Raw genomic sequence first — 27,286 nt, forward strand, 5'->3', positions numbered from 1 at the left:
AAAGACAATTCGACTGTCGGTTCGTGCCACATAGCAACTATGCCGGCCCCCACAGCGCTTCTCCAGAAGCCGGTTGAGGCCACCGCCGAGGCGCCCCTCCCGCAACCAGATCAAGATGACGAGGTCCTGCCAGACGCCGCCGAAATGAACACCCTGGACACGAGCACCATCCAGCTCGTCCCCGTAGACCACAACGAGGCACAGATGGACGTCGACGAGGAGGGGAAGCCGCGCTTCGCGCCGGCCAGGGAGATCGGCACCGTTGCTCGTATCGAGACGCGCAAGGTGAGTGTTAATGTGTATATTAACAAGTATATTATTTTGTTTATTTATTAAGTCATTTAGACCCCAATTCCGCCTCATAGGATGTCGCCGCTCAAGGCGACCTGGCCCAAGATCTACCCCGTCCTCGTCGAGCACCTCAACCTCGCCGTGCGCATGAACGTCAAGTCCAAGGCCGTCGAGCTGCGGACGACGCGCAAGACCACCGACACGGGCGCGCTCCAGAAGGGCGCCGACTTCATCACGGCCTTCGCCCTGGGCTTCGACGTTGACGACGCCATCGCTCTCCTGCGCCTGGACGATCTGTACATCGAGACGTTCGAAATCAAGGATGTCAAGACCCTCGAGGGTGACCACAAAGGTAAGAAGGGAAAATGCTCCTCGAGCGGACCCACGAAAGGGGTCATCTTGCTTGCGCAAACTATGTCTATTATTGAAAAGTTCAATTCACTAATGTCGTTCTATTTAGCCCGAGCCATTGGACGAATTGCGGGTAAAGATGGCAAGACAAAATATGCGATCGAGAATGCCTCGAAAACGAGAATCGTGCTCGCCGACGCAAAAGTGCACATCTTGGGTGGATTCAAGAATATCCACATCGCGAGGGAGGCCATCGTCAGTCTGATCCTCGGTAAGCAGCCCGGTAAGGTGTACAACGGTCTGCGTACTGTTGCGTCGAGGATGAAGGAGAGATTTTAGATGCGTGCATGGGCTCATTTTCTGGCACGGGAAACGCGACGACGAAAACGAGAACAACTCTGGCAACCTTCAAGCATAGGGCGGTTATAATCATGACCAGGCGTTTTAGGGGTACTGGCGTCGGAGGGGATGTGTTTCCATAGAAAGGAACGCAGACCATCTCATGATCGATATTTGGACTTTCGTGCAATTAAAGGGGGTATCATCGACATAAGCTGAATGCAACCGCTTTCCGTACAAATTCGCACATTTTGTCCTCCAAGCCTGTGCGACTGACTGTTGCCTAACAATTCCTGCGTCCATCAAACTTGCAAGAGCATTAAGCCTTCACTTGATATGCACCTCGATGCTATCCATATCCTCGATATCCGCCTCATCAATCGTGGACTCTTCGTCCAAGGCTTCGCCGTCGAAGAGAAGCACGATCTCCTTTCTCGGCAGGTATCGCTTTCACTTTGCGAAATGCCTCGCTGAGCGTCGCGACCCCAACGTTCATGGGGACGGTAAGCTTTTGTGTGCCGCTGTCTTTGGATTTCAGGATCACCTTGATCGAAGGCACCTTCGCTGCTGGTTCTGGTGTTGGATCCGGTTCCATTTTCCTCGTCGGGAAGTTCACCGAGCTGTCGCATCCGCTCCCGGTCCTTTTCTCGCTGATAGTCGTCAAATAGTTCAGAAGTCCAGGCCTCAATGTGGACTTTATCCCAGCCGTCGAAACCGTCCCTTTTGGTTTCTCGGCTTGAGTATAATTGACCATCGCTATTTCGCTTGATATCCAGGCTGGCGAGGGTAGTGAAATCATAGACCTTGTTACCCCTCCAGGTGAAGAACATATCGTTCAGCTCGGATTCAGGTACCGGCATGTTTTTTTTCTGGTTGTATCCCACCCAAGACTTCTTGACCATGCCTAGCTGTTGTAAGAGGTGGACTTTCGCTCTCATATTCGAGGTACCCTCAAGATGAGATGTGATAAATAACTCGACAACTTCCATCGGAGTTGGCGTTTCCGTTGTCGCCGACTTGGTCTCTCTCGCAAGACGTTCTTGACGCATTCGCTCGCGAACTTCTTCTATGAACTTGGCTGCCACCTGGTCATCCTGGGTACCATCAGGCTCCATAGAGTCCGAGTCCGTATCAGAATTCTCGGGGTGCGGCGATATCGGCTGAGCTACAGATGCCTCGTCCGCGACCCTGGTGGTGTAAGTCGTCTCTTTAGCCTTACCCCTACTCTGTGGTGGCTTGTAGTCTTCATCGTCGCTGCTATCGAGTGCGATCACATCTGCGCGTATCCTTGACGATTGCTTTGGACGGGCTCTTGTAGGCGTGGCAGATGTCGCTTTTCGTGTCGCTTCGCGAAACTTGGACGGCGATCTGTCCAGTGACGCATTGGAGGACTTCCGTAGAGATCTTTGAGTCGAAATACGACTGCCGGGTTCGTCCTCGTCATCGCTTAAGGAGATACATTGGCGCTTCAGGTCGCGATCTACCGAGTCGATGCGCGCCTTCCCAGAAGCACTACGGGAGTCCCTCAAGAGCTGTGCTTGGATTTCCGAGTCAGCCCCAGCGTCTTCGTCGACATTCTTTGCTTTGCGACGCTGCGCCTTTGTCGCTGATTCCTGCTGTTGGAATTTATCAAAGAGAGCGGAGCGCCGGAAGAGCTCGATGCTATCCGGCTCTGATTTGGAATTGTTGGTAGGGGTCGGGGTCCCGATGGACTTGCGTTTGACAGTGCGTTTGAAAGGTAATTTCCTTTCTCGCGGCGCGGCAGGCGGCGCGTCGGATGCAGGCATAGTGAGAAGTAGGTGTGGATGAGATTGCTGGGTAAGTAAGTATGTAGGTAGGTACTTAGAAGCGGGATGGCGAATATGTTAGGTATGTAATCGCAAAGAAATTGCGATGCAAGAAGATGTGTCGCGAGTTGCAAAGAACGAGAATCCAAATCACTCGGACAATGAATGAGCCAGAAAAGGCACACCCGATGGCGCGTCTGTTTTTGTGTTGTCGACAGAGCAGGAAGCAGCCTGAATGCGCGTACAGTGCAGCATCTGATGAGGCTATATCCTCGAATACCTGGGAGGGATATCACGAATAGAAAATCAATTGAACCCCTCAATCAAATGCCAAGTACAATGCTTGAGTGTCGCTTGTACCTGGGCGGAAGTGTGGCTTGACGAGCGCGAGACAGGTACATCCATCCAACGTATTTGCAGTTTAAGTGCTGAACGTGGGGCATCGAAAGCAAGCGCCAGAAAGCTACGAGGGTAGCAGCCAGCCTCAATTCAGGTGTGGAAACGAAACCTTACCCAGTCCTACCAACTAACTACTACTGCTCACCATCTTCTCACCAGAAGCCATATTCCACACATCATGGAGAACGGTGCCATCTCTCAGAGCGAAGGAAAGGATCCTTCTGGATTCCTGTCCGAAATTATCGGAAACTCAGTAACGGTCAAGCTGAACTCGGGCGTGGTTTACAAGGGTTGGTGAAGTCCTCAAATCACACCACATGAGGCCAAGCTTCCGGACTGACACATTTTCACCCACAGGCGAGCTGCAATCTGTCGATGGCTATATGAACATTGCTCTGGAAAAGACAGAGGAATACGTCAACGGTGTGAAGCGAAGGAGCTATGGCGATGCGTTTGTACGAGGAAACAACGGTGAGATCTCTAATCGGTTCGTATGGATTTCGCGTTGTCAAAGCTAATGGGAAAATAGTCATGTACATTTCGGCAGACTAAGCAACCTGCCTGGCACACTGCTCACTATTCTCTCGAGTCTGGCGAAGATGAAGGCGTGCATATGTCAGCTGGCTGAGCAGCAGCAATGATATAGGGAGCATGCTACCCACGAGTTTTATGTTATGGGTGGTTCAGCGACGTTACTACGGATATCTATGAACAGTTGAGATAACCGGGACTTTGGCCTTTCTATATCCTGTCTGTCCACGCGAAGTACGTCACGCCATGAAGTGCGATCTCACCACTACCGTTCCGCTCTACATCGTCGCTCTGCATCGCTTCCTTGAAGACCTTCACTGCGGCCTCCTTCTCCTCGCCCTTCAGGACTGCTATCTGGCTCAGGGTACTTAAACGGGACCATAGCGCATCTTCCGTGAGCCACACGGTCCACTTCGAAGTCTTCTCGCCAATTGGGAGGGAGAATCGGGGTAACTGATTAGTCAGGGTGTCTGCCAGTGCTTGCAACGGATTCCCGGGCAGTTGTTGCTGGAAGACATCTTTCCATTTCTGGTGCCTGAATCTGGGTAGGCCATCGTCCAGAGACCATATCAGATCGTTCAGCTTCTGCTCCCACTTCGTACTTGATTCCCAATCGCGTGGTGCATTGTCTAGACATGGTTTCGTTTCGTATTAGAAACGTGAGCCCGTTATATATTGGGGGCCCAAAGTGACTCACAATCCTCGATATTCCAGATCATCCCGAGCACAGCGCCGGGTCTTAGCACTCTGTGAATCTCTTGTAATGACTCTGGTGTTGCGAACCTGTTGATACAAGTAAGCATATACCGCGGGTACTACTCATATCAAGCTATGCAACATCAACTTACCAATGAAATGCCTGTATCGGCGTGGGTTGGTCAGTAAATAAGGCAAGCATCTCGTGTAGCATAGCGACTTACCTGAGCGGCAATGCAAGCATCGCCCCAATCGTTGCTCACAGGCATCTTATCGGCGGTACCATCGACTACCTCGACAGCTGGGAGGTCCTTCTCCGCAAGCCTTCCCCTCATCCCCTCATGCGGCTCGATTGCTTTGATGAGAAAGCGCTCCGGCCGCCCAGTTAGAAGCTCGGTGAATTTGCCTGTGCCAGATGCGACTTCGACTATGTTCATGTCCGGGTGGCCTGCGATCTTCAAAGCCTCCAAGAAGGACTCTACGGCCTCTGGGGGGTAGGATGGGCGATGAGCATCGTAAGATGCAGCATCCTTGAAACCCTCGGCCGCCGCAGACGGCAAAGTGGTGTGAGATGCCATGGTTCTGCAAACTGGAACACAGTCTGGTTGCCGTATCGGTAGTATGAGGGGCTCGAATGGCAATGATCAACGGTTCTGGCTATCGGTATACTAGGAGGTAGGTATTCTCAAGAGTGCACATGCCTCACGTTGTATATTCCATGTCTTGGGCACGATTACATCATACCTTGGGTTTCTTGGGGTATCACTTGTCCAATTACGGTCCACCTATTGTACAACCCCAGCGCTCCTAGTTGGTAGGTAATACCCGACTCTATCAACGTGCAAATCTCAGTATATATCTACACATGATATTCTATTTGAATATTTGCCTACCTTGGTACACCGGTATCTTCTGTGAACATATCGATCATCCATCATCTACTAATATAATGGTCAATAACAAGGCACAAGAGGCCAGTCTATTCAAGTTTGCCTGTTGCAGTAGTAGAGTTGATCTCTACCTCCCGTACATCCTACAAACCAGATCCGCCTGTTCCCAAATCTGGGGAAGTGCAAGTGCCACCCACTATGTCGTACGCACTAAATTGTTAAGGTAACTGTCGCTTCCCCAGCTCAGCTGAATGCATGTGCATGTGCTGTTATCTCAAATTGGCTGCTATGAACCATCAATGATGCAAAGTGTTGACTGGAAGCCTCAACTCGGGGCTCGGCTCATGCTACAGGTACGCTACCTCTGTCTAGTAAGGTGCTACCCCACTGGCAAACGGGCTTCGTCCCCTAATTGCGGAACCTTCAGCAGCCCTCACTCCCTGTCGCAGCCAAGGGACGCAGTGCATGGTTGCAAGGCTCAGGTGCTTGTGCTGCGAATACAAGTGTCGTCTGCCCCCGTTTCCGCTTCACCCCTGGATCGAACCAAGACATAAGTGTAGCTGGGGCTTACGACATCGTTTCCTAAGGCATACGGGGTCTTCGTTCCATGGCGTCTCGATGAGTCTCCTTCATATTTCCCTACTTTCTTCATTACTCGGGTGGTAGATGGGAGGAGAAGTGCCGTCTGTCCTGTCCTGTCCTATACCACAAGCATGCGATAGCACTGCTTCCCATTGATTTTCCTGTTTCTCTTCCCCGTCACTCCCTAATACAACCGTTTTCTTCATGATTGTAACATACCGCCGGTTCCGGCGCACCTACCTGCGACGGATTCTCTATGTCCTGGTTTTCTTCTTCCTCGTCGACGCCATCCACCTCATCAACAGCCGCCCCGACACCCAGCGATCGACCCTGAAGCCCCGAGCCGCCGTCCACCAATCCGCCAACAACTCGGTCTTTCTAGTCTCCGTGCACCGCAACACCGAGAAGATCCAAAGGGAGGCATGGAATGAAGCAGTGCTTGGACTAGTCGACTATCTCGGGGCGCCCAATGTCCATTTCTCGGCTGTCGAGTCCGGCTCGCAGGGAAGGCACCAAGGATGCGTTAATGGAACTCAAGGAAGGCCTGGACGCCAGAGGGGTCACGAACGATATCAGCCTAGGCATGACCGTCTGGGAGCAGCTGGACGAAATCGATGCGCGACCCGATCCAACAGCCCCACGAGAGCCGGGATGGATCTGGAATGCCCCGGAAGATCAGTTCGAGCTGCGCCGCATCCCCTACCTTTCGCGCGTGCGCAATCAGGCGATGGCACCTCTCAAACAGCTAGAAGAGCAAGGCAGGCGCTTCGACAAGGTTCTCTGGCTGAATGATGTTGTGTTCGACGTAAGTATTGCATCCATGCCTACACGCAAACAAATCCTTGTCTCATTATCTACTAGACGCAAGATATCGTTACCTTATTCGAGACCCGGGACGGCGACTATGCTGCTGTTTGCTCCATGGACTTCAAGGCACCACCCCTGTACTACGATACGTTTGCCCTTCGAGACGACATGGGACTGAAGACTGGCTCGCTGTATTGGCCCTGGTTCCAGTCACCCGTATCCAAGGACGCCGCGTTACACAACGAACCTATACCGGTAGTATCTTGCTGGAACGGAATTGTCGTATTCGATTCGGCCCCCTACTATGCGAATCCACCACTGCAGTTCCGTGGCATTGATGATAGTCTAGCAGACCTACACCTGGAGGGATCAGAATGCTGTCTCATCCATGCGGACAATTACCTGAGCTCGCAGAAGGGCGTCTGGTTGAACCCGAATGTCCGTGTGGGCTATAACGTAAAGGCCTACAATAAGATTAAGAAAGCCTACTTTCCGGGTGCATTCTGGACCGTGGTTGGGGCTTGGGCAAACCGCATCGTAAGTTGGAGGGTCGGGATCCAGACGAATCTCGAGACGCGAGTCGTTCGCAAGAGATTAGAGCAGTGGGCAACAGAGACTCCAAGGGTCAGCCACCCCGGTATGAGCCCGGCGAGGCTTGTCTGATCAACGAGATGCAAATCATGTGGTCCAACGGTTGGAAGCATCTGTAAGGAGTTCAACATCGTAACATAATATATACCCCCCTGCATGGAAATGTAGCAGGAAAGCATTTGTAGAAACATTCTCTATTTTCTCATGTGATAATGGTCTCGTCCAAACTGCCGCCCTGTGTATGGATCCCTCTGGAACTGACCACGCAGACGAATAAATGTCAAAATGCCCCAGAACGCCGTTGCCATATATAAAGTATACTTTCTAGTGACTCGTACAAAGCCAGCACACTTATTTGTTATGCCAGATGAAATTCCTCAGACTATTCCATTGATCTGACTCTTTGTAGATGTAGTTCATGCTGCCGCGCATGCTGGGCTGCAGGTCCTGGGGTGGTAGCGGAACAGATGCATGACGAGAGCCCATGACGTGGCGGCAAAGACGGGCCAGGCGTAGTGGCTGATGTTGGCCGAGGCCCGCTCCTGCGACACGACGGGCAGGCCATGGCCGGGCTTGACGGCGAGGCGGGCCAGGGCCAGTGCCACGCGCGCGAAGACGTAGATGACAATTTGCTGGTTCACCGACGAGATCTTGCCCGTCTTGGGCGACCGGCCGCCGAACACGAAGTAGCCGCCGATCAGACCGGCAAGCAGGGTGTCGTATTTGCCTATAGTTTGTTTTCCCCGAAATCAGTCATCATCATCCTCGTTATTCTCCGACTTTTCTCTCAATATAAAGGGGAAGGTAGGCAACTTACCCTCCTTCCCGGGCGTGGCGCCGTAGTGCTTCAGCAGGTAGCACGTCGTCTTGTAGATGGTGGCGAACTTGGCGAGGTTGCGCGCGTGCGTCCGCGTCGCCTTGAGGACGAGGTCGACCTTCTGGCGGACGGTGCCGGAGCGGAACAGGAACACCATGACCAGCGCGTGCGGGAACCGCACCTTGGCTCCGTAGACGGCGCCATTGCGGGCGCCCTTGACGATAGCGAGGAGGTCATGGTTCGCTGGATCGAGGAGGAAGCGCTCGATGGAGTTCTATTGTCGCGGTAGTATAGTGGTGATGGTTAGCAATCAAAGTCGCGCGGCAGTTGCCATAATAGTCGGACAGGAACGCCTATGTGGTGGTGATGCAGACGATATTGGAAATACACACCTTGACGTTCGTGAGTGCGGGTGATGACATGGTGCCTCGGCTATTCGTGGGTGTCGTTGCGAGCGGGCGCGAAAAGGGAAAGGCGCTCTGAGCAAATGTCGGGAAGTCGCTACGGCCTCATTGATGTTGTCCTGCAACTGTATTTTTCGTCTCCTACGCTGGGCCTGACTCGTGGTGGAAAAGGGGCTGCGATAGAAGAAATCGGATCATGCGTGGGCGGTGTTGTTGGGATCATGGTGGCCCGAATCGCCGGTAATCATGGTGTCGTCGGCAAGTGGCATTGTCCCATGTCATGTCCACATGCTCGGCACTGGCTGTCTGGGAGTCATCGTAATCGGGAATAGGTGCTGCGGCAGGCCACTAAACTAAGAGGCTAGCCTACCTTTCCCCACGAACTTCAAAAGCATCCTAGCGAGCGGCGAGCCTCCTTATGACGCAGATCCTCCCCCCGACCGCGCGCCCTGAGGCGTTTCAATCTGCTAGGGATGCATTATTCTCTGGCATGTGATGATTGACCTGCATTATGTTACACATTGCCATGCATAATATCGAGGACCCTTCACCTGTCACCCTCCATGGCGGATAGGCCAAACCCCCATCAAATTACTTAATCTTCTGCAGTGGAACGAACGCCTCAACTCACATGGGATAGAAGCCTTTTTGTTTAGCTCTTCATTGTTCTGTCTGTTTCGTTTGCACGCTCGCAATGAGTAGCACTTGTTGGATCTCTCGAGAATTTTAGAAGACCAATCCATCTCGGTGGGATAAGTTTTGCTTTCCCATCATTAGGCATGGAACTTTAGCTATCTCTCTTATCAAGTCGATCGCGACTGAAACCTGCACTCCCACTTACATTATTACAACACTAAAAACCAAAAACGCCCTGAATAGGCAGTCGATCTCGTGTGTACATTGCCCCCCTTTCCCCTCACTCTATCTCTCGGCTGACCCATTTGCTTCTACAATTCTCCCGCATTCGATCGAGATAGATATTTACCGTCTTTCCATCGGATTCGATCTATGTTTTCTACGTACACCATATCACGCACGTATGTACTTCAAGATGTAGTCAAAGAACGAGATCTTTCCCTCTTTGTCTTGTTCTACATAGGGGGGTAGCCGTGCTACCCCACCAACCAACTAATAGTATGGGAGAAATGTTAGGTCGGTTCCTGCAGGGGCGCGATTCGCTAGGTAGTAAATTTTGACCCTTTATCTTTCTGCGCACGCCCTTGATCTTCATGTTACCTCCACCATGCCGAATGACGTTTTCTCCTTTTCCGTATCCTCCAACCAGACAGCTTGCACTGCCTACGTCAAGTATACAAACAAGCCACAAACGGAAACACAACTATTGACTGTTCTTCTCTCACTTTACAACTAACACGACTTGCGCATCTTTACAAACATCTTGACTCAGAATTCCATAAGTCGCATGGTGTTCCATCTGTAGCCCAGCTCCTATTCTTGACTGACATAGGGACTTAAACAAAACACCTGCCGCATTTGGCATATACTTTATTCGCACGACCGCCAGCCAACCTTGACCTCACCCTGGTTCGACGACGAGATGCCTCCCTCAACAGTCAACGGCGGTGGCAGCGATGGTGCCGCTGTCCATATCCCCGTCATAGACCTATCGTACGACCCTGGAAACCCGGATACCTCAGCACGGCAGCTGGTGACCGCACTGCGCCCGGACTGGGCAGATCCCGGCGCCAAGGTCGAATTTACGCGCTTCACAGACGGCATCACCAACACATTGCTGAAAGCGGTCAATAGAAGAGAAGGAGCGTCCAAAGAAGACATAGACAACGAGGCCGTTCTGCTGCGCGCATACGGCCACGGCACCGACGTCCTGATCGACAGGCAGCGCGAGACACAGAACCACGAGCTCCTCATGCAACATGGCCTCGCTCCGGAGCTCCTCGCCAGGTTCTCCAACGGCATGATGTACCGTTACCTTCGCGGCACCGTCACCACGCCTAAGAATCTCAGGGAACCACGGGTATACCTAGCAGTCGCCCGGCGCTTGGCGCAGTGGCATGCTACTATGCCTTGTGTGCACAACGAATCTGCCATGAGTAACGGCCTGGCAGACTCGACGAGCGGTACTTGTTCTACTGCTATGGTTGCGCCGAACAAGCCCCCACCCAACGTTTGGACCGTGATGCAAAAGTGGCTGCACGCTCTCCCCCAAGAGACAGAGGCGGGAATGTTGAGACAAAAGACTCTGCAAACGGAGTTCTCTTGGCTTATAGAGGAGCTGAGTCAGGGGCCTGGTCTGGGAGAATACGGGGTTCGTGGCCCCATCCATCATCTTGAATCTTGGGGAAAGACAGCATACTAACGTAGAACTTCTCTAGCTTGTTTTCGCACATTGCGACCTCCTGAGTGGAAACGTCATCATCGAGCCTAAAGCCGCGGGCTCGCCAGATACTGAGGAGACGGTGGCTTTCATCGATTACGAGTACGCCACCCCGTCGCCTGCCGCGTTTGACCTGGCGAACCACTTTGCCGAGTGGGGTGGTTTCGACTGCGACTTCACCGTGCTGCCAACGCGCACGCAAAGGCGAGAGTTCATCGCAGAATACGTTCGGACCTATTTTACCCTGCTTCCCAGCAAGCCTGCGGATGTCGACCTGGACAGTGAAATCGACAAGATGTGCGGGGAAGTCGACGCATTCAGGGGACTCCCCGGGTTCTACTGGGGCATTTGGGCTCTAATCCAGGCCACCATTTCGCAAATCGACTTCAATTATGCCAACTACGCGCAGATAAGGCTCGGCGAGTACTGGGCGTGGAAGGCGGAGCACACCGGCCAGAGGGAGAAGAGTGGGGAGGACTTACCAGTAAGGGAGAAACGGTGGGCTGAGGAGGAGAAGGTATAATAGGAAGCGAAACGGAATCTTTCCGATCTAGGCTCTCGGGGGAGGCGGCGGGTGCGGAAGGAAACGACATTTTACTTGCATGAGATACCACTTACGTCTATTGCTTGTCTACTAATAATCAGATCAATGGTCCCATGGAATGGATAGAGCGATTTCATTGTATCTGCCCACGAGCAAAAATGGGGGAAGGAAAAGGAGGAGGGCAGAGACATGAAGAAGCGATCTATTTATCTACTGCGTTTTGGCGAGCGGCATTAGCATCGGGTGTGCGCATGTTTTTCAACAAACGGCCCGCGGCGTTCGAATAGATATACCTTTGTTGAAACTCAACACTCAACGTCTAATAGGAAAAGTACGGATTATCGAGTATCTGTGACTGCTCGGCATGGGCGAGAGGTGACGATAAATGAAACCCATCTAAACATATTACATTGCTTCTCATGTGAACCACCTGCGCTCGTGGCGACGTCGGCGATGCTTGGGCTCTATAACTACGCTGCTTGCTTTTCAGGGACCATCTATGGTGGTCAAAAAGGGCGGAGGTGGTAGGTAGATCGGAATGCCCGAATGAAACTGGACTATGAGCTGCATTATGCAACCTGCTACACCTAGTATGAACGTGGCTTAAGAATGTTCGGGTCGAAGTGGGCGTTCAAGTTGGTCGGCAGTATCTCTATCTTGTAGCCTGTTTGATTGTAACTGGCCTGTACTATAGGTTACTCGATGAGCCTGTGTATCTGAGTGTGCTTTACATGATGATGGCTCCCATCATCTTCTTCCTCTTTTCTTTTGCATACAGCGTACCGTCATCTTGCTCACACAGACAGGACAGTAACGTAGGTAAGGAGGCGGGAAGAGGCAGGGAGAGATCTTATAGGCGTGCGTCGTCGGCAGCTCCGTCGAACGGCTACGAGCATTTCTCCCTTTCTCACATGGTAGAAGGGGAGAGCAAGGTTATGGCGCATTGTATCACGCCGCAGGGCGCGCGCGAAGCTGTGTAATGGCCAAGCAAGCTACGGCATCTGGGGAAGAATATGACGCCGGATGGTGGTTGGCTGAGACCGGGGCGCGCGCGTCACACAAAAAGTCGCTAGTAGCACGTTGTCGAGGTTGAGAGTGTGGTCCCCTAACATACCAAGAAGGCCCAGGCCATGACTTGATGATGACAGGAAGCAGATGTGGTAGTGGTGTGTGTTATTGTCTCCCTGTGTCACCGCATCTTGCCCTCCACGAAAGCTGAACGAACGCCGGTGGTGGCCGGCTCACCCTTGCACCCAGCAACACTCGATATTTATGTAGTGGATGATGGCGGGACTTATAGGCTGGATGTTGTATGATCTCAGACAGGTCAGTTGTGTCATTCGAAATAGCTCACCCGGATAGGCTAACCCTTCTCTACGTTCTTGTTAGCTATCGGCAGGGCTGAACACACACACACACGCACACACACACACACACATGCACATATATACACGGACTTATGCAGTCAGACAGTCGGGGAATGTTTTGATCATAAGTCGGTGGTGCTCTTGCGTGCTCTGGACTTTGTTACATATTCATATATGTATTCAACGGTGGGCAAACAATTCGTATACGTTCCAGGCTGCTGAGCGCGCAGCCTATGCTTCACTATGTGGCAACCTATAAAGCCACCTCTGCAACAAGGACTAACTCACTGAGACCTCCACATTTGATATAATGTGAAATAAACAAGAGCAACTTCTACTGTAGCCATTTCTTTGGTTCGTCACTTGGAAGCCAAGGAGCGTACCGCGGGCTTTAGGCATACCGCGCGCATGGCAAGCTTGTATCAGGTATGCTACACGACATAGGCATGGATTACTTGTATCCAGGTAGCTCTCCCCCTCTCCCTTTCCCTCTCTCTCCCTCGTGTTCTTTTAGAGAAGACCTCGCTATCACATATGCTACTAGCATCCACGCTGGAGGCGCGGTTATGATAGCCAACTTTATTGAGATTCAGGCTGAAAATATAGTCCCAAAGTATCTTGTTCACCAGCCCATCTAGACCATGCACGCTTGGATTTGTGGCGCGGCGAAATACAGAAGCTTTTTCGTATCGTCGCATATTTTAGCTTTTGTCATCGCCTTCCACTACTTCTTTACAAGCGAGCCAATCTGAGAATCAGATTTGATCAGTCTCTTGGGGGGGGAACTGACTGGTGTTATTTCCGATCGTGTTGGCGCGCTGCTGCTCGGTGACCTACTGTCATTAGTTCCAGTCCCAGGGGACCATGCCTGGCGACACACGTGTCTGCTCGAAACAGGCCGTGTTTGTGGTTTGTCCCAGAATGGGCAAACAAGTTTTCTTCTATCCAGCTTGGTGGGAAATTGGGTTGGTGATGGATGGACTTGGACGTCATCAGTCATCTGTCGTCGTATCATATTTTCCCCGTCCGCCTCACTACAGCCCCAGCTGGGTGGAAGGGCTTTCTTCGGGCAAACAGGGAGAGGTGAAAAGCGAAATGACATGGTAACCGAGCACCTACCTATTCAAGGTGAACGTTTTAAGACGTTACCTAGCTGCCGGAGCGCGTGGGAGGGAGGCTTACCTCGGCAGTTCTAGATGCGAATGCCACCTTAGCTCCAAAGCCACGATGTCACCCTCCTCTCGGCGTGCGGGATAGCTGAGCCGGAGGATAATCCCCATCTTTTTGCCTGGCTGGGCCGTCGCTTTCTCTCAGTCCATGTCGACGGAGTGAGGGGGCTGGGATACGACGCTACCTAGAACTACATTACAAACCACCTACGTACAGCTTGTGCATCATGGCCTTGGCAAAGGGCGTGAGCGTGCCTTGCCCACTGCTAGTAGCTTTCTTTCTACCTTGACGCTGATGTTCACGATAATCACTCATGTACTATATCCTGTACATTAATCCCACCATCATGACCATTGGGCAGTCTTGGCGAGCTTTGATATGATGTGTGCCGATACAAGCCCGCTCCCATCTTGTGTTGCTGCTTTAATGAGTGGGATCGGACGGAAACAGGAAAAAAAAGTTTTTACAAACCATTTACAAACGACCTTCGCGTCCTTTTCTTCATCGAGCTAAAGTACTGTGGGATGGGTGGGCTCAAGGCGATGATGAGCACATTCATCAATTTGGTGGATTTGACGAGGCCGGCTTGCTTTGCTTCACGCCTGAAAGCATAGGCCTGTAGGAGCTGAATCGAATCTCACGTGCACCTGCGGTGGGAATCTGGGATTGGATGGGATGGGATGGGATGCACCACCACCACCACCACCTGCTTATTTCGATCACCGCCATTTCACGACACAAATTCCCCAGCAAAGAAATCACGAAACCAGCTCGGTTTCCTATCGCGTTCCCTTATCGCCAGCTGCTGGTTTCGCGGCCTGCATCTCGGCTCTTAATATCAGAGCAGCCTATCTGGGCCGCCTTAACAGCTGCAGTTAGGAGACAGGGGTGCCCTTTATAGTAGTGATCGGCACCATCGTCAGCTCATTTTTGTCGGAAGTTATCGCAAACCTCGCCCGCACATCCGCCAGCAGCAGGATGGATGAAGAAGAGCTAGCTTCGCTGCGAGCTGCTCGAGTTCGAGTGTCCCCAAGGTTCTGTTTCGTCGAGCTCATCATAGATGTACCAGAAGGAAGGATGTACGACTCGTTGATGCACTGCAATTAGTGCTCTCTACCACCCGTTTCCTCGACTTGCAAACTTGATATCGTAGCGGCAAGTCATGCGAAAGAGTACAAGCACGTACATAGTAATGGTGCACTCGGTGCTCAGTGGGCTGTGGTGGAACTGCTTGTTGTAGGGTTACCCCGTCGTCCCCATCGCCGTTTTCCCCTCCCTCGTCTCCCTCCAGTGGCAGTCGAGGAGCTCGAGCCGGGCAAGCTGTGCAGCCTGTTTGCTAAGTCTGAGAAGCCTATTGGGCAGTGGCGGGGACGACCGTTACGCTGGGCAAGGGAGGGGTTTGCGAGGCGCTGCAGATGGGTGGACGCCTTTCAACAGGTAGGTGCAGCTTCAGCGTGTGCGCCGGTGGTCGGTACGACTCGTCCAGTGTCGATCGTCGATGATCCGTCGGATGTATTATGTATGGGGGAAGGCTATCTGCCTGCCTGCCGCGTGCGTGTGAAGGAAAGGGTACAAAGAGAGAGAGAGGGAGAGAGAGGGCGAGGGCGAATAATACGTTGCGACAATGCGCATTGCTTTTCCCCTGCCCTCCCTTCAGCTTGCAAATTGCCCGTGTACTCCGGCGGGGCCTAGAGCGTCTCTAGAACTCAGAGAAGCGGCCGTGGCGCCGCGCCATCTGCATAGGATCTACCGAGATGGAGAGACAGTTAGTTGCCCACGAGACTTCGAGCCTATCAACCCGAGGACCGCCGCCTAAATCGGGTTGTCCAATGCCGTGGCGGCGTCAGTCTTTCATCTTCCTTCTTCTACCGACCTAGTTCGGAGCTGTGTCTTTTTTTCTATTTTCCCTCCAAAGGTTAAAACAGTAGCCTCTTGAGCTCAGCTAGCGGCTTGGACGGGATTTCGTATTACTCGTGGATCGCCATTTTCTTCCCACGGCTGCATGTGTAGTAAATGTAGCTACCATCTACTATCTACGGTATTGACCCAAGCAAGGCGCAAAAGGCCGCTCGTTCCCAGAGACTAATCACTGCATGCGCCCGAACCATGTGTGCAGCATCATGGGGGGAGGGAGCTGGGGATAGCTGGGTTTAACGGCGTTTTGTCTCTTACATGCTCCGAGTGGTACATGCAAGCCTTGACTGAATAAGGGAGTTGGATTCACTATTCCTATCAGAGGTGAGGGTGTCCTGATCAGCTCGGGTGAATCCATGGAGACTTGTACGCGGTAGTATTAGCAGTACACCGTACTTTCAGTCTTTCCAGCCATTGGGAGTTTCCATGACTGAATCTGATACATACCACCACAATCACAGCGACTGACTGAGTCCTGGTGTTTGTTTCTGAATAATAATGAAAGGAAGGAAAAAAGCGCCGGCTCTAGCTCCAACCCACTTTGTGGGTTAGCCTCACCCGTCTGAATCCTCCTTCCGTCCCAGGCTTGTTTTGACAGGACGAAGACGCTCAAAAATAATTCTAAGCTTGACCGTTGGGCTGAAGTCAATGGGGCAAGAGGGGTCCAAGCCAAGGACAAACAATACATCAGCCGTTACGGAGTACATCAAGTGCCAACACGGGGTTTGTACGGATTATGGCATCAAAATGGTCAAGCGATCTGCCCCATTACATTATCTTGGTGTTGACAACAGCCGGACCGCATTTGATCAGTCATCTTGATGTCCTCCTGTTGAACAGTGCGCTCTGGCCTGGTCTGCCTGGGCTTTCTCCCAGGCTGCTATTGGGATGCACGTCCGTCCGTCCTGTACTGATGGATGGCAGGAAAAGGTGGATGGCTGGATGGACATTGCCAATCACCCATCCATCCTACCGTACAGAGGGAGGTAGGCAGGTCGATAGGCAGGTCGATAGGCTTCTTCTGCCGTGACGGACCGACTTCTTTCGCGTGCGCGTGTGAAGCCTGACCAGCCTGCGTGCAGCAAGGCGGATTAGGTAGATTTAGCATGGCGATATGACTGGTCCTGGCTGCTGGAAAGCACTGCATAGATACCGGTACAATAGAGTAGCATCATTGGCCTGCATACAGCCTACTGCAGACAGAGGCCGATGACTGGAGTGATGGCAGCCGAATGCACACATTGCATACTACCTCTACTCGTACATACCCCGACCCCGACCCAACCACCCCCCAGCTCCGGGAACAAGACCAAGACAGATCCTGGCCTGCCCTGTGGGTTCACATCGGAGCTGGACTGGGGCTGGTGTATCGTTTGGGAAGTACTGTGGGTAACGTAGGATATTGTCAATCGGGACTGGCAAACTGGAGGTGTAGCTGAGATACTTCCTGTTCTCCCTCGACCAGTCAGACTCGACTCGACTGCTTCACAAGCGCGGGTAGGTCAATCGTGTGGTGCTCTCGATGGGGTGTCGCTATGTACATATTTACCGGCTGTGCACGTGTAGCCTGTATCCATCGACATACATACAGCATTGGGAATATGAAGTGGTCAACTGCCGCTATCACCTACCTCGACACTCATGCAGTATCGATGTATCCTTGTTTCTCTCTCTCTATCTTCCTCTTTATCTAGCTACCTATTACCTGCCCCCTACCAGCCAGATGGACATTGATGTAGGTATGTACATGTATGTATGTACGTACTAGGCATGTTGCAGCCGTCAGTGAACTGAATTTGATCTGGGTTGAGGGATGGGATGCTGGCCTGTTTTGGTCTGGTCTCTTCTTTTGCCCGCCCCACCTATCGCTGGCCTTACTTTCCCTCTTCCAATTGCCCTGCTGACCCTGTCCTGTCCTGTCCGATCCTGTTCTCCTACTGGCCCTGTCCTGTCCCGTCTAATTGCCTATTGCTACTTCCCGAATCGTGACAAGTTCGCAATTTATTTCCTCGATTTGCTCAACTGGGAGATTGCTGCAACCCAAAGGGGGTGATAAAAGAAAAATAAGTTCCCCCATCACCCCCACATTGACCGGAGTCGTACGGTTCTGCTCTCCATTCCCACCTTATTGGCTGTTTATCCTCCCACGACGGTCTATGAGGCGGTGCCGGTTGCATATTGTGTTTCTTCGTAGATTCTTAATACTTTCCTCCCTCTCCTCGACCCCATCCGGATCTTTGCCACAGCCACTCAACTACATACTCTTTTTTTCTTTCTTTCTTTTATTGTCGGGTCGTGTGTTTCTGTGTGTATATTCGTTGATCATGTATCTGGGAAATCCTGATCACTTATTCTTACTAATCAGCAGTTGATGCGCTCCCAAAGGTCAGCTCCCCGCTTGGGTGCGCGCCCACGAGTTGAGACGTGCGACGTGTGAGTGAAGGAGGGCAAAGAGGTCCGGTCCAAGAGGAGGTGAGAAGAGAGAAAAAAGCGAATGAGAGAGAAAGAGCCAGAACACGCAAGGGCACACACACATAGACAGCAAATTAAACCAAAAAAGAGAAGCCCGACTACAGGGGAGATAGCCGCCGGCGTACTATGAGAGAGACCGGGAGAAATGGCGGCCAACACATATCCAGCTGAGCCTCGACATGATGGTCGCGGCTCTCAGAATCTCGACACTCCGGGCGCATCTGCTTTTGACCAGTCTCTAGACCCCACGATAAGAAGTTTATTCGAACAGCAAGCTGCCATCCAGGCCAAGCTAGCTGCACTTCTTCCTGCCAAACATGATCCCAACAGCAGACTCGAGCTTGACATGCTGCGGCACAAGCTTCGGGCACTTGAGGCATATGAGAAAACCAAAGTCAGTCCTTCTCTCCCTCTTTCCCTCTCTGTGTTCACATCACACATCTATATACACATGCATTTTACTGTGTGTATATGCCAATACCGGTTCCAGTTTCATTGACAGTCTCCCCAAGATCTCGCCGCCGCCATACGGCCCCTCTCAGATGCCGAGGAAGCTCGGGCGCTGCAGTATAAATGCGAATGCATTGAGAGCTCATTGATCGATCAAGGTGAGAGCAACCTGTTTGTTTTGTTTCTGGACCAACATCTCTGTGGGATCCCATCATCTAAGACGTGTGCCGGTCCGAATAGGCTTAGATTTACTTGACCCCAATTTTCTCGAGGCATTGAGGCATCCTGCCCAAAGCGATGCACCGCCCGAGTATAGTACCTGGCTTGAGAAGAATGTATCCTTCTATGACCCCGTCTTCCGCAGCTGGAGGATGAGGGAGACTTTACCCGTAATCTCCAGGAGTCAGGCCCCTTTCAAGTGCTGGGACGAACGATGTCTGTATTACATATATGGCTTCGCCAACTTCGAGGACCGCGACCAACATATGCGAGAACACGGCACTCCGTCCAAGAGAGACTCTGGGCTCTCGGTGAATAGCGTGCCACACGTCGTGTTCCCGGAACAAGCCACTGCGCGGCTTTTCAGTACAGACCGACTCAAGGCGAACTCTATGGTCCCTTTACCGCGGCTTTCGGTTCCCCCGAATCTGGCTCCTCTGGCCCCCGTCGCTCAGGTCAGAGACAGACGAGAACCCCCGGTTGCATACGCTTTTGGCAACGACCTGCCAATGCAACACCGAGGTTCGATAGATTCCGAGATTGACCTACCACCACTCAAACGAAGTAGAGTCGGCCACGGGCGATTGGAATCCATTGGCGAGTTACGACTCCCTCGAGATGCTGGACCGTGTCTTCGATGCAAGGTTCAAGCCAAGCCGGTATGACTAACCGTGATCAGCTTTGCTTTGCTGCTCAGGGGATCGAATGCTAATATCTGGATAGTGCGATTCACAAGATGATTGTGCATTCTGCGCGGAACCTCCGGCATCCGCTGGTGATGAGTTCTGGGGCGTACTAGGTTGTCAACGCGGTCCTCTACTCGTATTGGCCGACTACATGCTTCCAGGTAAGTTTGATTTGCGCGCTCGAATAGAGGTGGCATGCTGATGTATTCTATAGAGATTCTGTCGCCAAGACAAGTTCAAACTCCGGTCACGTCTCCCATGGCGCGACGTCGCAATATGAACGAGTACCTGGAGCGGACTTACATTGTTAGTCCTGCTATGTCGGAATTGGTTAAGTCACATCTCGACTTTGATGATGGATTCTGGTGGACAGAGGACTTGGCTTCTTTGCCGATCGCAAATCCCACCACTGCAGCCTACTCGAAGGATCCCATCGACCGAGCTCCCCCAGTTCTCAAAGTTCTTGCCGCCAGCTGGAACGCCGAAGGCATACCATTCCGGTTTTGGGAATTGTTCAAGTTGAGCGGTTATCTATCGCCTAGCCGAGAGCTGGAAAAACAGACATACCCCGTGCTTTACCGGGCAAAGTTGCTCCTCAGGGAGATTTTGTTTTATGATTTGCAACAGACCGAACCCTCTATTAGAACGGATGTTAATATGGCAAACGCCCAGCTTCTTCCGGAGGATATTGATTATGACGGACGAAATCGACTGATATATAACTGCATGACGCAATTTCTGCAGTCTTTTGAGAGCAGTACGATACGCAGGGTGCTTACGGAGCCTAAGAGTTGGCTGGCGGTTTTCCTGTCTATGTGCATCTTCAGCATCGTGCGAACGATTCTGGCGGATCTGATCTCTACTCCTTCGCGTGGGGGTCCTGCTCATGCCCAGTCAGCGATGCCAATGCCCACGGGCGCTACAGCAATGCATAGTGTCTACAAGATCCTCGTCAGTGTTTTTGCTTGGTCGACCCCGATGATACTTGACGATCCAGGGGTGGAGATGAACGACAGCGACAAGTTCTTGTTTGCAGCCACATCAGGCGCCATTCGCAAAGACGAGTGGTCACAGTGGGGAATCCGCTCATCCAAGGACTTCTTACTTGGCCTAGGTAGCGGGTACCTGGCCGACAATATTGGGTTCAATGGCTTTTTCAGGCAGCGTACACCAATCTATCGGACTGTGTCGTACCAGACCCCGAGTGTGGCCACACAGCTTGGCGAATCGCGGAAACCCGTGCCGGAATGGCGACCGATCGAGGCCTGGGGACAAAGGGCTGAAGCAGAAGTTGGCGGACCCGCGTTTGGCATAGAGCCTGGCCGGAGGCACACCGTTGGAGAAAGCCCAGCCTTCACGCGAGCCATAGCCAGGGGCTTGGTGTCTCCCAGCAAACTCAGGACATCCTACCACCGGCCCCCTCTACGTCGCGTCTACTGCTCCAAATGCAACGAATATCCGGAGGGATTCCGTGGGGAGCATGAGTTGAGGAGGCATACGGATGCAAAGCACGCTGCCTTGTCAAGAGATGGGTATGCACTGAGCCACAAAGCCATAGTCCAAGCTCTCCTCAGCCTGTCATACCGCTTGCTAAATGTAAAGCTTGTGTCACGCAAAAACGGTATGGTGCATACTACAATGCCGCCGCCCACTTACGACGGGCACATTTCAATCCACACCGGGGCGGCAAGGCGAGCGGAGACTGGCCTCCCATGACAATATTGAAGGACTGGATGCGGGAAGTACGGCAGTCCATCGATGTGAGCAACGAAAACGACAGCGACAGTGGGGACGAAGAGAGTGATGCTAGGATGGTTGAAGAGTTCGCACTTCCAAGGCAGCCTTCGTACCTAGAAGCGCCGCGGCTTGCCCCTCCCTCCGCCCCCTCAGGGGCCTCTGCTCGCGCCATCAATAGCTCCTTCGCTCGACAGTGCGATGCACAGCAGTAGCCCCATAGCGCCCAAGATCGAGGACAACAGGAACAAGTGTCCTCATCCGGACTGTGGTCGAGTATTCAAAGATCTTGCGGCACACATGTTGACTCACCAGGAGGAGCGGCCGGAAAAGTGCCCCATTGAAACGTGCGAGTACCATATCAAGGGGTTCGCCAGGAAGTACGACAAGAACCGGCATGCCCTAACCCATTATAAGGGAACCATGGTATGTCCTTTCTGCCCAGGCCCGGGAACGGCGTACGAGAAGGCCTTCAACAGGGCGGATGTCTTCAAACGCCATCTCACTGCCGTCCACAATGTCGAACAGACCCCGCCCAATAGCCGCAAGATGATCATCACGGGCAATAGCTCTCGGGGTGGCGGAGACGCCAAGTGCTCGATCTGCCAGACGCGCTTCGCGACGGCGCAGGAGTTCTACGAGCATCTCGACGACTGTGTCCTAAATGTCATTGTGCCCACCACGCCCAACCCGCCCCACAAGGAGAGTGGTGGTGGTGGTGGTGGTTTGACGCCCGGCAAGACGGAGGAGAAGACGATCCGTGTCGCTACTACTGAGGACTCGGACGAGCGGAGCCGGCATGAGGATGACGACAAAGCCAGTCCCGCCGCGGATCATACGGAGCAGAGGGGAGCAACCGCGACAGCCAGCAGCGCTGGGGGAGATAAAATGGACGTTGATTCTGACGGGGAGAAGTAGTAATGAAATCGAGACGAGCAGTCATTTGATGATGCGACGAAGCAAACAGCGAGGGAAGGGCCCCGTCCAGATTAGGAACGGACGAAGAAAACGGTGAAAGAGAGAGAGGAGGACGACGACCGAAGAAACGACTGGATATGATCATCTACCATCATGATTATATAAACGACCACCTACCCACACACACACATTATCTTACTACTTTGAACGACAGACTTCCTTCTGCCACCACACACACTTTTTTAGCCCGTGTATTTAGATACCACTTATAGTCATTTATTATAACGTCATACAACTTACGTTGCGCGGTTGTACCACCAGGCTTTGAGGCCAATTTCAAGCACGGCTTGCTTATACAATGTAACCATCCAAAGACCGCGTGTTGGCTTGCTGTCAGTCGTGGCAACATGCTATACCACTGAATACTCCCCTTTAAACAGCTCATCCTTCAGGCAATACACACCACACCACCTTTGCACGAGGAAACATAAGATGGCCAAATGTAAGTGAAAGGAACTGATACTGCTTCATTACACAGTCATATCAATCTGGACGCTAGACCGCAAACAATTGCGCAAAACAAACTGCCTACTTCTTTGTGACGCAACGCTACTCTTCTATAACACAATGTAGCGCAACAACCGTCTCTACTCGATCATGTCGATGTCATCCAGAGCCGGTGCCTCGTTGGCAGGTGCAATATCAGCCGGGGCGCTCGTGGCGTGCTCGCCAGGGCCGAAGTAGTCGGCCATCTCGGCGTCCAACTCCTCGGCCGTCTTCTTAGGCCGGCCTTGGCGACCTTTGCGCTCACCACCATCGCGGTCTTCCTTCTCTCGGGTTTCGCGTCGCGCACCAGGTCGTCTTCCCCTGTCGCCACCACCACGACCATCTCCTCCGCGTCGGTTACGGCGCATGGGGCTTCGCGATCGGCCGCCGGATCGTCCACCGGGCACATAGCGGTCGACATCGCGATCCCTGTTCGAGTAGCGATTGGGCGACAATGAGCGAGAACGTCCGCCAGGAGCCGTTATTCTGTCGGCCAAAGACCGGCCGGGCATGTAGGCCGAGTCGAAAGGGTTGCGCCTAGGTGCCGAGGGCATGATGGACAGACGAATGGGCTGGCCTGTTGAGTAGGGGTTGTTAGCTTCCCAAGTCTGATCTGAACCCGGGTTCATGTCTGCCTACCCTTTGCGTTGGCGCCATCGAATTCGCGAATAGCCTCCCTCGCGTCATCGCTGCGATTGTACGTCACGTACGCGGTTCCCTCCGAGCGTCCGGCACGGTCGTAAAGGAGCTCGACTTTCGTAACATCTCCGATCTTGCCAAAAAGACCCTGGAAAACCAAAAGTGTTAGTCAGGGGTCTAGCCTGGTAGGAAAAGTCCCCTCCTCGCAGCTTACCTCGAGATCTTCTTGGGTCAATTCGTAGTGCAAGTTGTCGACCTTGACCTTGGTGCCGCGCGCATCACTGATGAGATCGGCGGTGGATTAGCAAGCGCATGGCTTAAAGAAGTGACAGGCTAACGAATGGAGACGAACGATGATGAAGGTCCAGGAGATCGGTTGCGAGAGCCGCGAGGTCGTCCACCGTAGGCTGTCCGAGATATATAAGTCAGCCATGGGTTGTTGGTATTGTCGGGCGACACCAGAAGCGTGTAGATTACGTACAGCCGGCGTCCTCGAACTTATCGTGGACCCATTCCCTAAGGCGGACCATGCAGAGTGTCAGTTTTCTCGATTCGTTTTATTGCCTGGCAGGCTTGAAGTTTGGGCGGAAGGGTTTTCATCTTACGAATCCATCTGGCGCGAATCGTCTCTAGTTGACTGTCTCGCAGAACGAGAGCGCTGGTTAGCCGGGCATTCAATATTATGTATCTCTGTCTTTCCGTCGTCGTCCACGTCTCCTTCCATCGCAGAGTCGGCAGCATTTCCGAGCATGTATTGACATCGTGTAGCCAGCCGCGTTTCGCAGGGTATGTATGCATATCTTGTTCTTGTTCGAGCTGAAAGCTTGCTGTTCCGACGGAGCGAATGGAGACTGGGGTGATTTTGTTTTCGAGGGATGATTCAAACGGGGAGGAGAGATAGGAGTTTAATCCACCTATAGAGCAGAAGAACAATGTCGGTTAGCCTCCAGTGGTTGGTTCCTTGCCTTGCGGTGCATTGCATGAACTCGCAGTGGGTGAGTGCATGAAACGGGATGTAATTTGCCTTTCTTACGCCATCGCGAGGGTACGAGTCTCGCTCGCGTAGGCGACCGTTGTCTCTGTCTCTGTCTCTGCCTCCGCCATTGCCGCCGCGGCGAGGTCGCGGGCCTCGCTTCTTGTGCTGTCGGGAGAAAGGGTTTGAAGTTAGCTTGGAGCTTCTCGGCTGTTGCTCTTGATGGCATGACACAACACAGCACAACGCGGTCGTGATCGTGATCGAGCCTTCAGAAATCAAGGGACAGAGGGGAATGGACCAACCTGAGAGTCAGCAACGATTTCGTCGAGACTGCGATCCATTATTTCTGCTTCGTCTTCTTCGTCGTTCGTGTGAATGTTCTTAAGAATGGTGGTTTGGAGTTAGAAGTCGGATGGAAGAAAGCTCAAGGAGCATGGACAAACACCTACTTAGTCAGGCACTGGGCAAAGTAAGCTTGCTGGAGGTTGCATTGCATGCACTACAAGTATGTACAAGTAGGTACGAACCTACAGCTACGGCCAATTAATTGGGTTTCTATGGGCCTCAAGCAAGTGGGGCAGCTTCTGCTGAACACGCGCTGAAGCTGGGCTTGCCGGGCCTGCTAAGCCTACTGTTTCAGTGCTTGGTTTTTTAGTCCTACACATAGCCTAGCTAGCGGTGATCCATCCCAATGATATGTAGGTACATAGTTTACAGCATACGAAACACATTTAATACATCACACACATACGTTAATAGCTTAATCATCCAGGCGATCCGGGGGAGTCCAGTCCCACGAGACAGCGCTATAAGGCGCGTCGATCTTGGTACTCCAGGGGTGCTGAGGAAAGGGGCTCTTCAGGTAGAGCCCAGTGCTCGACGCAGCACCGAAGTGTCCGGGCACCACGTCGACCTCGGTCTCAGTCGTCTTTCCCATCTTCGCAACGGCGCCCCCCTCGATGCCCTGCTGCAGCAGCTCCTCGTCCTTGGGGGCCACGGCCAGCGTCAGCCGCGAGCCCACCAGGCCGCTGCTTGGGTCGACCACGGAAGACGGAGCACCGCGCTCGGGCTCGACGCAGAACATGATGTACGACCCGGGCGACACGATGCCCTCCGAGGAGGAGGACTGGTCCGCCGAGTTGCGCTCCTCGAACGCCTTGATGAACACGTCGATGTCGTCCTGCTCCGGCGCTGCGTACGTCGTCTCCGGGTCCAGCGACAGGAGGCCTTGCTTGGCGCCCCAGCCACCACCGCCGCTCACTGTCCATTCAGAAGCCTGATTAGTTCAAACAAACAATCCATCATCATCAAGCACTATATAGAGCATTGCAGCAAGCAGCACATGAAAATATGAGAACTTACAGATCTTATGCATCCGGCAGTCACATATCAACAGCGCTTCGTAATCGTCGCGTGCGTCGATGTCAGTTGCCACTCCTCCGCGTGCGGAGTGTCCTGGTAGGTTGTGAAAACGGCGTCATAACGCATTTTCTCGATGGTCCACGCCGGCATGACCCACGCCCACACCCCGATGGGCGAAGGCGCCTGCCCCGTGCCGCCCGCCCGAGCCGCCCTCTTCTCGAAGAGCCGGGGGATCAGCGTCTCGAGCTCCTTGGACGCGGGCGTGACGACGCCGTCGATCTCGACCTGGCGGACAATGTTGCCTAGGCCCGCCACAATCTTCCTCGGCGGCGCGAGGGGCATCAGGGGATGCGGACCGGCAGTCCTTGCAGTCCCCGCACGCAAGCGACCTCCTGGTGTGACTTCTCCTCCAACCGCCTCAGCTCCATCGGCTGGCCTGCGGCGGCGGAACTCGCCGACCAACGGCTGGCGAACAACGTAGAGCGGCGGCCATTCTGGAAGAGGGTGTTTGCCAAAGGAAGCGTGACTGTTTCTTGACCATAGATGGGATCAATTTCATGCGCACTCAATTGAACCGAAGAAGCCCTTTCTGGCTCTCCTTTCCCCGCAATCTTGCCCTGCTCCCATAATGAAGGTAAGAGTGACGTAGTGCCTCCGTAGATAATCGACAGGCCCTGGCGAGGTTTGCTGTGTAGGCGATACGGATCAGCGACGCCATCTATCACGCCGAACAGCACATCCATGTGGGATGCATCCGCTGCCGAAGTGTCTGACATGTCTCCTTGTCGCCGCCCTTGGTGGAGAGTGGCTAGCAACTGGGACATGAACCCCTGATCCTCCGACCAGGACGCAAATTCTGGCGACGCCAGGATCACGGCGGTGCTCGGTGACATTCGGTCATCATCTTGAGCAATCTCATTTGACACGCTCTTAGCATGGCCCGGGCGCTTCAATTGGCGCTGGAGAGAATCGAGTACAGCCCCCTGCTTTGGTGTGAGCTTCGCTATCAACTGCTAGGTGTGGTAGTAGAGTGTTGCACTTACCTTGGACGGCCTGCCTGTGACGGTGACACTCAGCTGATGAAATGTTCGCCGGGCATGATGAATGACAGGTCTCCGAAGGCACCTAGTTTGCAGACCGGCGAGGCTCCGCACCAAAGACGCCCTCATATCAATGGTGGGAGAGGTTGTTGTGGTTTTGGTATGGCAAGGTAGGCGTCTGTCCGTTTACATGGATGGATGACATGGTTGAGTTTGGAGCCTCAGCCACGGTAGAGCTTATTAGAGATGTGGCTGAATTTGACTTTCCCGAATGAACGGAACCCCCCTCTTACCCCTGCTCCCTGACGGAATAATCTGGTTTCAAAGTCGAGCATGGGAAGCACATCATCCGAGGTGAAGATTTAAGTTTTTTTCCTCTCAAGAAGCTATTGCCTGACGTTGTGCTAA

General features: G+C 52.9%; 9 protein-coding genes across 9 annotated transcripts; 4 read left to right on the forward strand and 5 right to left on the reverse strand.

The window, feature by feature from the left end:
* Positions 1 to 39: 39 nt before the first annotated feature.
* On the forward strand, positions 40 to 981 carry PG994_012082 (pre-rrna-processing pno1; the record flags this gene model as incomplete). Its single annotated transcript, XM_066863491.1, has 3 exons — positions 40 to 285; positions 346 to 643; positions 752 to 981. 3 exons carry the CDS (start codon positions 40 to 42, stop codon positions 979 to 981), a joined length of 774 nt encoding a protein of 257 aa, XP_066712601.1.
* Positions 982 to 1,308: 327 nt separating this feature from the next.
* On the reverse strand, positions 1,309 to 2,768 carry PG994_012083 (uncharacterized protein; the record flags this gene model as incomplete). The annotated part of the gene is made up of 2 exons (XM_066863492.1): positions 1,309 to 1,382; positions 1,526 to 2,768. 2 exons carry the CDS (start codon positions 2,766 to 2,768, stop codon positions 1,309 to 1,311), a joined length of 1,317 nt encoding a protein of 438 aa, XP_066712602.1.
* Positions 2,769 to 3,345: 577 nt separating this feature from the next.
* PG994_012084 (uncharacterized protein) lies at positions 3,346 to 3,808 on the forward strand (the record flags this gene model as incomplete). Its single annotated transcript, XM_066863493.1, has 3 exons — positions 3,346 to 3,457; positions 3,525 to 3,654; positions 3,715 to 3,808. 3 exons carry the CDS (start codon positions 3,346 to 3,348, stop codon positions 3,806 to 3,808), a joined length of 336 nt encoding a protein of 111 aa, XP_066712603.1.
* Positions 3,809 to 3,908: 100 nt separating this feature from the next.
* PG994_012085 (methyltransferase domain-containing protein) lies at positions 3,909 to 4,972 on the reverse strand (the record flags this gene model as incomplete). Its single annotated transcript, XM_066863494.1, has 4 exons — positions 3,909 to 4,327; positions 4,396 to 4,481; positions 4,547 to 4,557; positions 4,619 to 4,972. 4 exons carry the CDS (start codon positions 4,970 to 4,972, stop codon positions 3,909 to 3,911), a joined length of 870 nt encoding a protein of 289 aa, XP_066712604.1.
* A 1,098-nt stretch (positions 4,973 to 6,070) lies between these two features.
* Positions 6,071 to 7,383, forward strand: PG994_012086 (polysaccharide export protein; the record flags this gene model as incomplete). Its single annotated transcript, XM_066863495.1, has 4 exons — positions 6,071 to 6,352; positions 6,405 to 6,671; positions 6,728 to 7,210; positions 7,297 to 7,383. 4 exons carry the CDS (start codon positions 6,071 to 6,073, stop codon positions 7,381 to 7,383), a joined length of 1,119 nt encoding a protein of 372 aa, XP_066712605.1.
* A 297-nt stretch (positions 7,384 to 7,680) lies between these two features.
* Positions 7,681 to 8,503, reverse strand: PG994_012087 (uncharacterized protein; the record flags this gene model as incomplete). The annotated part of the gene is made up of 3 exons (XM_066863496.1): positions 7,681 to 7,991; positions 8,082 to 8,355; positions 8,474 to 8,503. 3 exons carry the CDS (start codon positions 8,501 to 8,503, stop codon positions 7,681 to 7,683), a joined length of 615 nt encoding a protein of 204 aa, XP_066712606.1.
* Positions 8,504 to 10,043: 1,540 nt separating this feature from the next.
* On the forward strand, positions 10,044 to 11,364 carry PG994_012088 (kinase-like protein; the record flags this gene model as incomplete). Its single annotated transcript, XM_066863497.1, has 2 exons — positions 10,044 to 10,772; positions 10,840 to 11,364. 2 exons carry the CDS (start codon positions 10,044 to 10,046, stop codon positions 11,362 to 11,364), a joined length of 1,254 nt encoding a protein of 417 aa, XP_066712607.1.
* Positions 11,365 to 22,962: 11,598 nt separating this feature from the next.
* Positions 22,963 to 24,604, reverse strand: PG994_012089 (RNA binding protein; the record flags this gene model as incomplete). Its single annotated transcript, XM_066863498.1, has 6 exons — positions 22,963 to 23,438; positions 23,501 to 23,648; positions 23,715 to 23,781; positions 23,853 to 23,907; positions 23,982 to 24,016; positions 24,534 to 24,604. 6 exons carry the CDS (start codon positions 24,602 to 24,604, stop codon positions 22,963 to 22,965), a joined length of 852 nt encoding a protein of 283 aa, XP_066712608.1.
* A 632-nt stretch (positions 24,605 to 25,236) lies between these two features.
* On the reverse strand, positions 25,237 to 27,083 carry PG994_012090 (uncharacterized protein; the record flags this gene model as incomplete). The annotated part of the gene is made up of 5 exons (XM_066863499.1): positions 25,237 to 25,736; positions 25,871 to 26,332; positions 26,404 to 26,821; positions 26,882 to 26,914; positions 27,069 to 27,083. The coding sequence occupies 5 exons, from the start codon at positions 27,081 to 27,083 to the stop codon at positions 25,237 to 25,239; spliced, it is 1,428 nt and encodes a 475-aa protein (XP_066712609.1).
* Positions 27,084 to 27,286: the final 203 nt, after the last annotated feature.

Source organism: Apiospora phragmitis (genome assembly GCF_038363925.1).
Source record: "Apiospora phragmitis strain CBS 135458 chromosome Unknown utg000010l:1.0-9815664.0:1.0-9183399.0, whole genome shotgun sequence".
Lineage (NCBI taxonomy): Eukaryota > Fungi > Ascomycota > Sordariomycetes > Amphisphaeriales > Apiosporaceae > Apiospora > Apiospora phragmitis.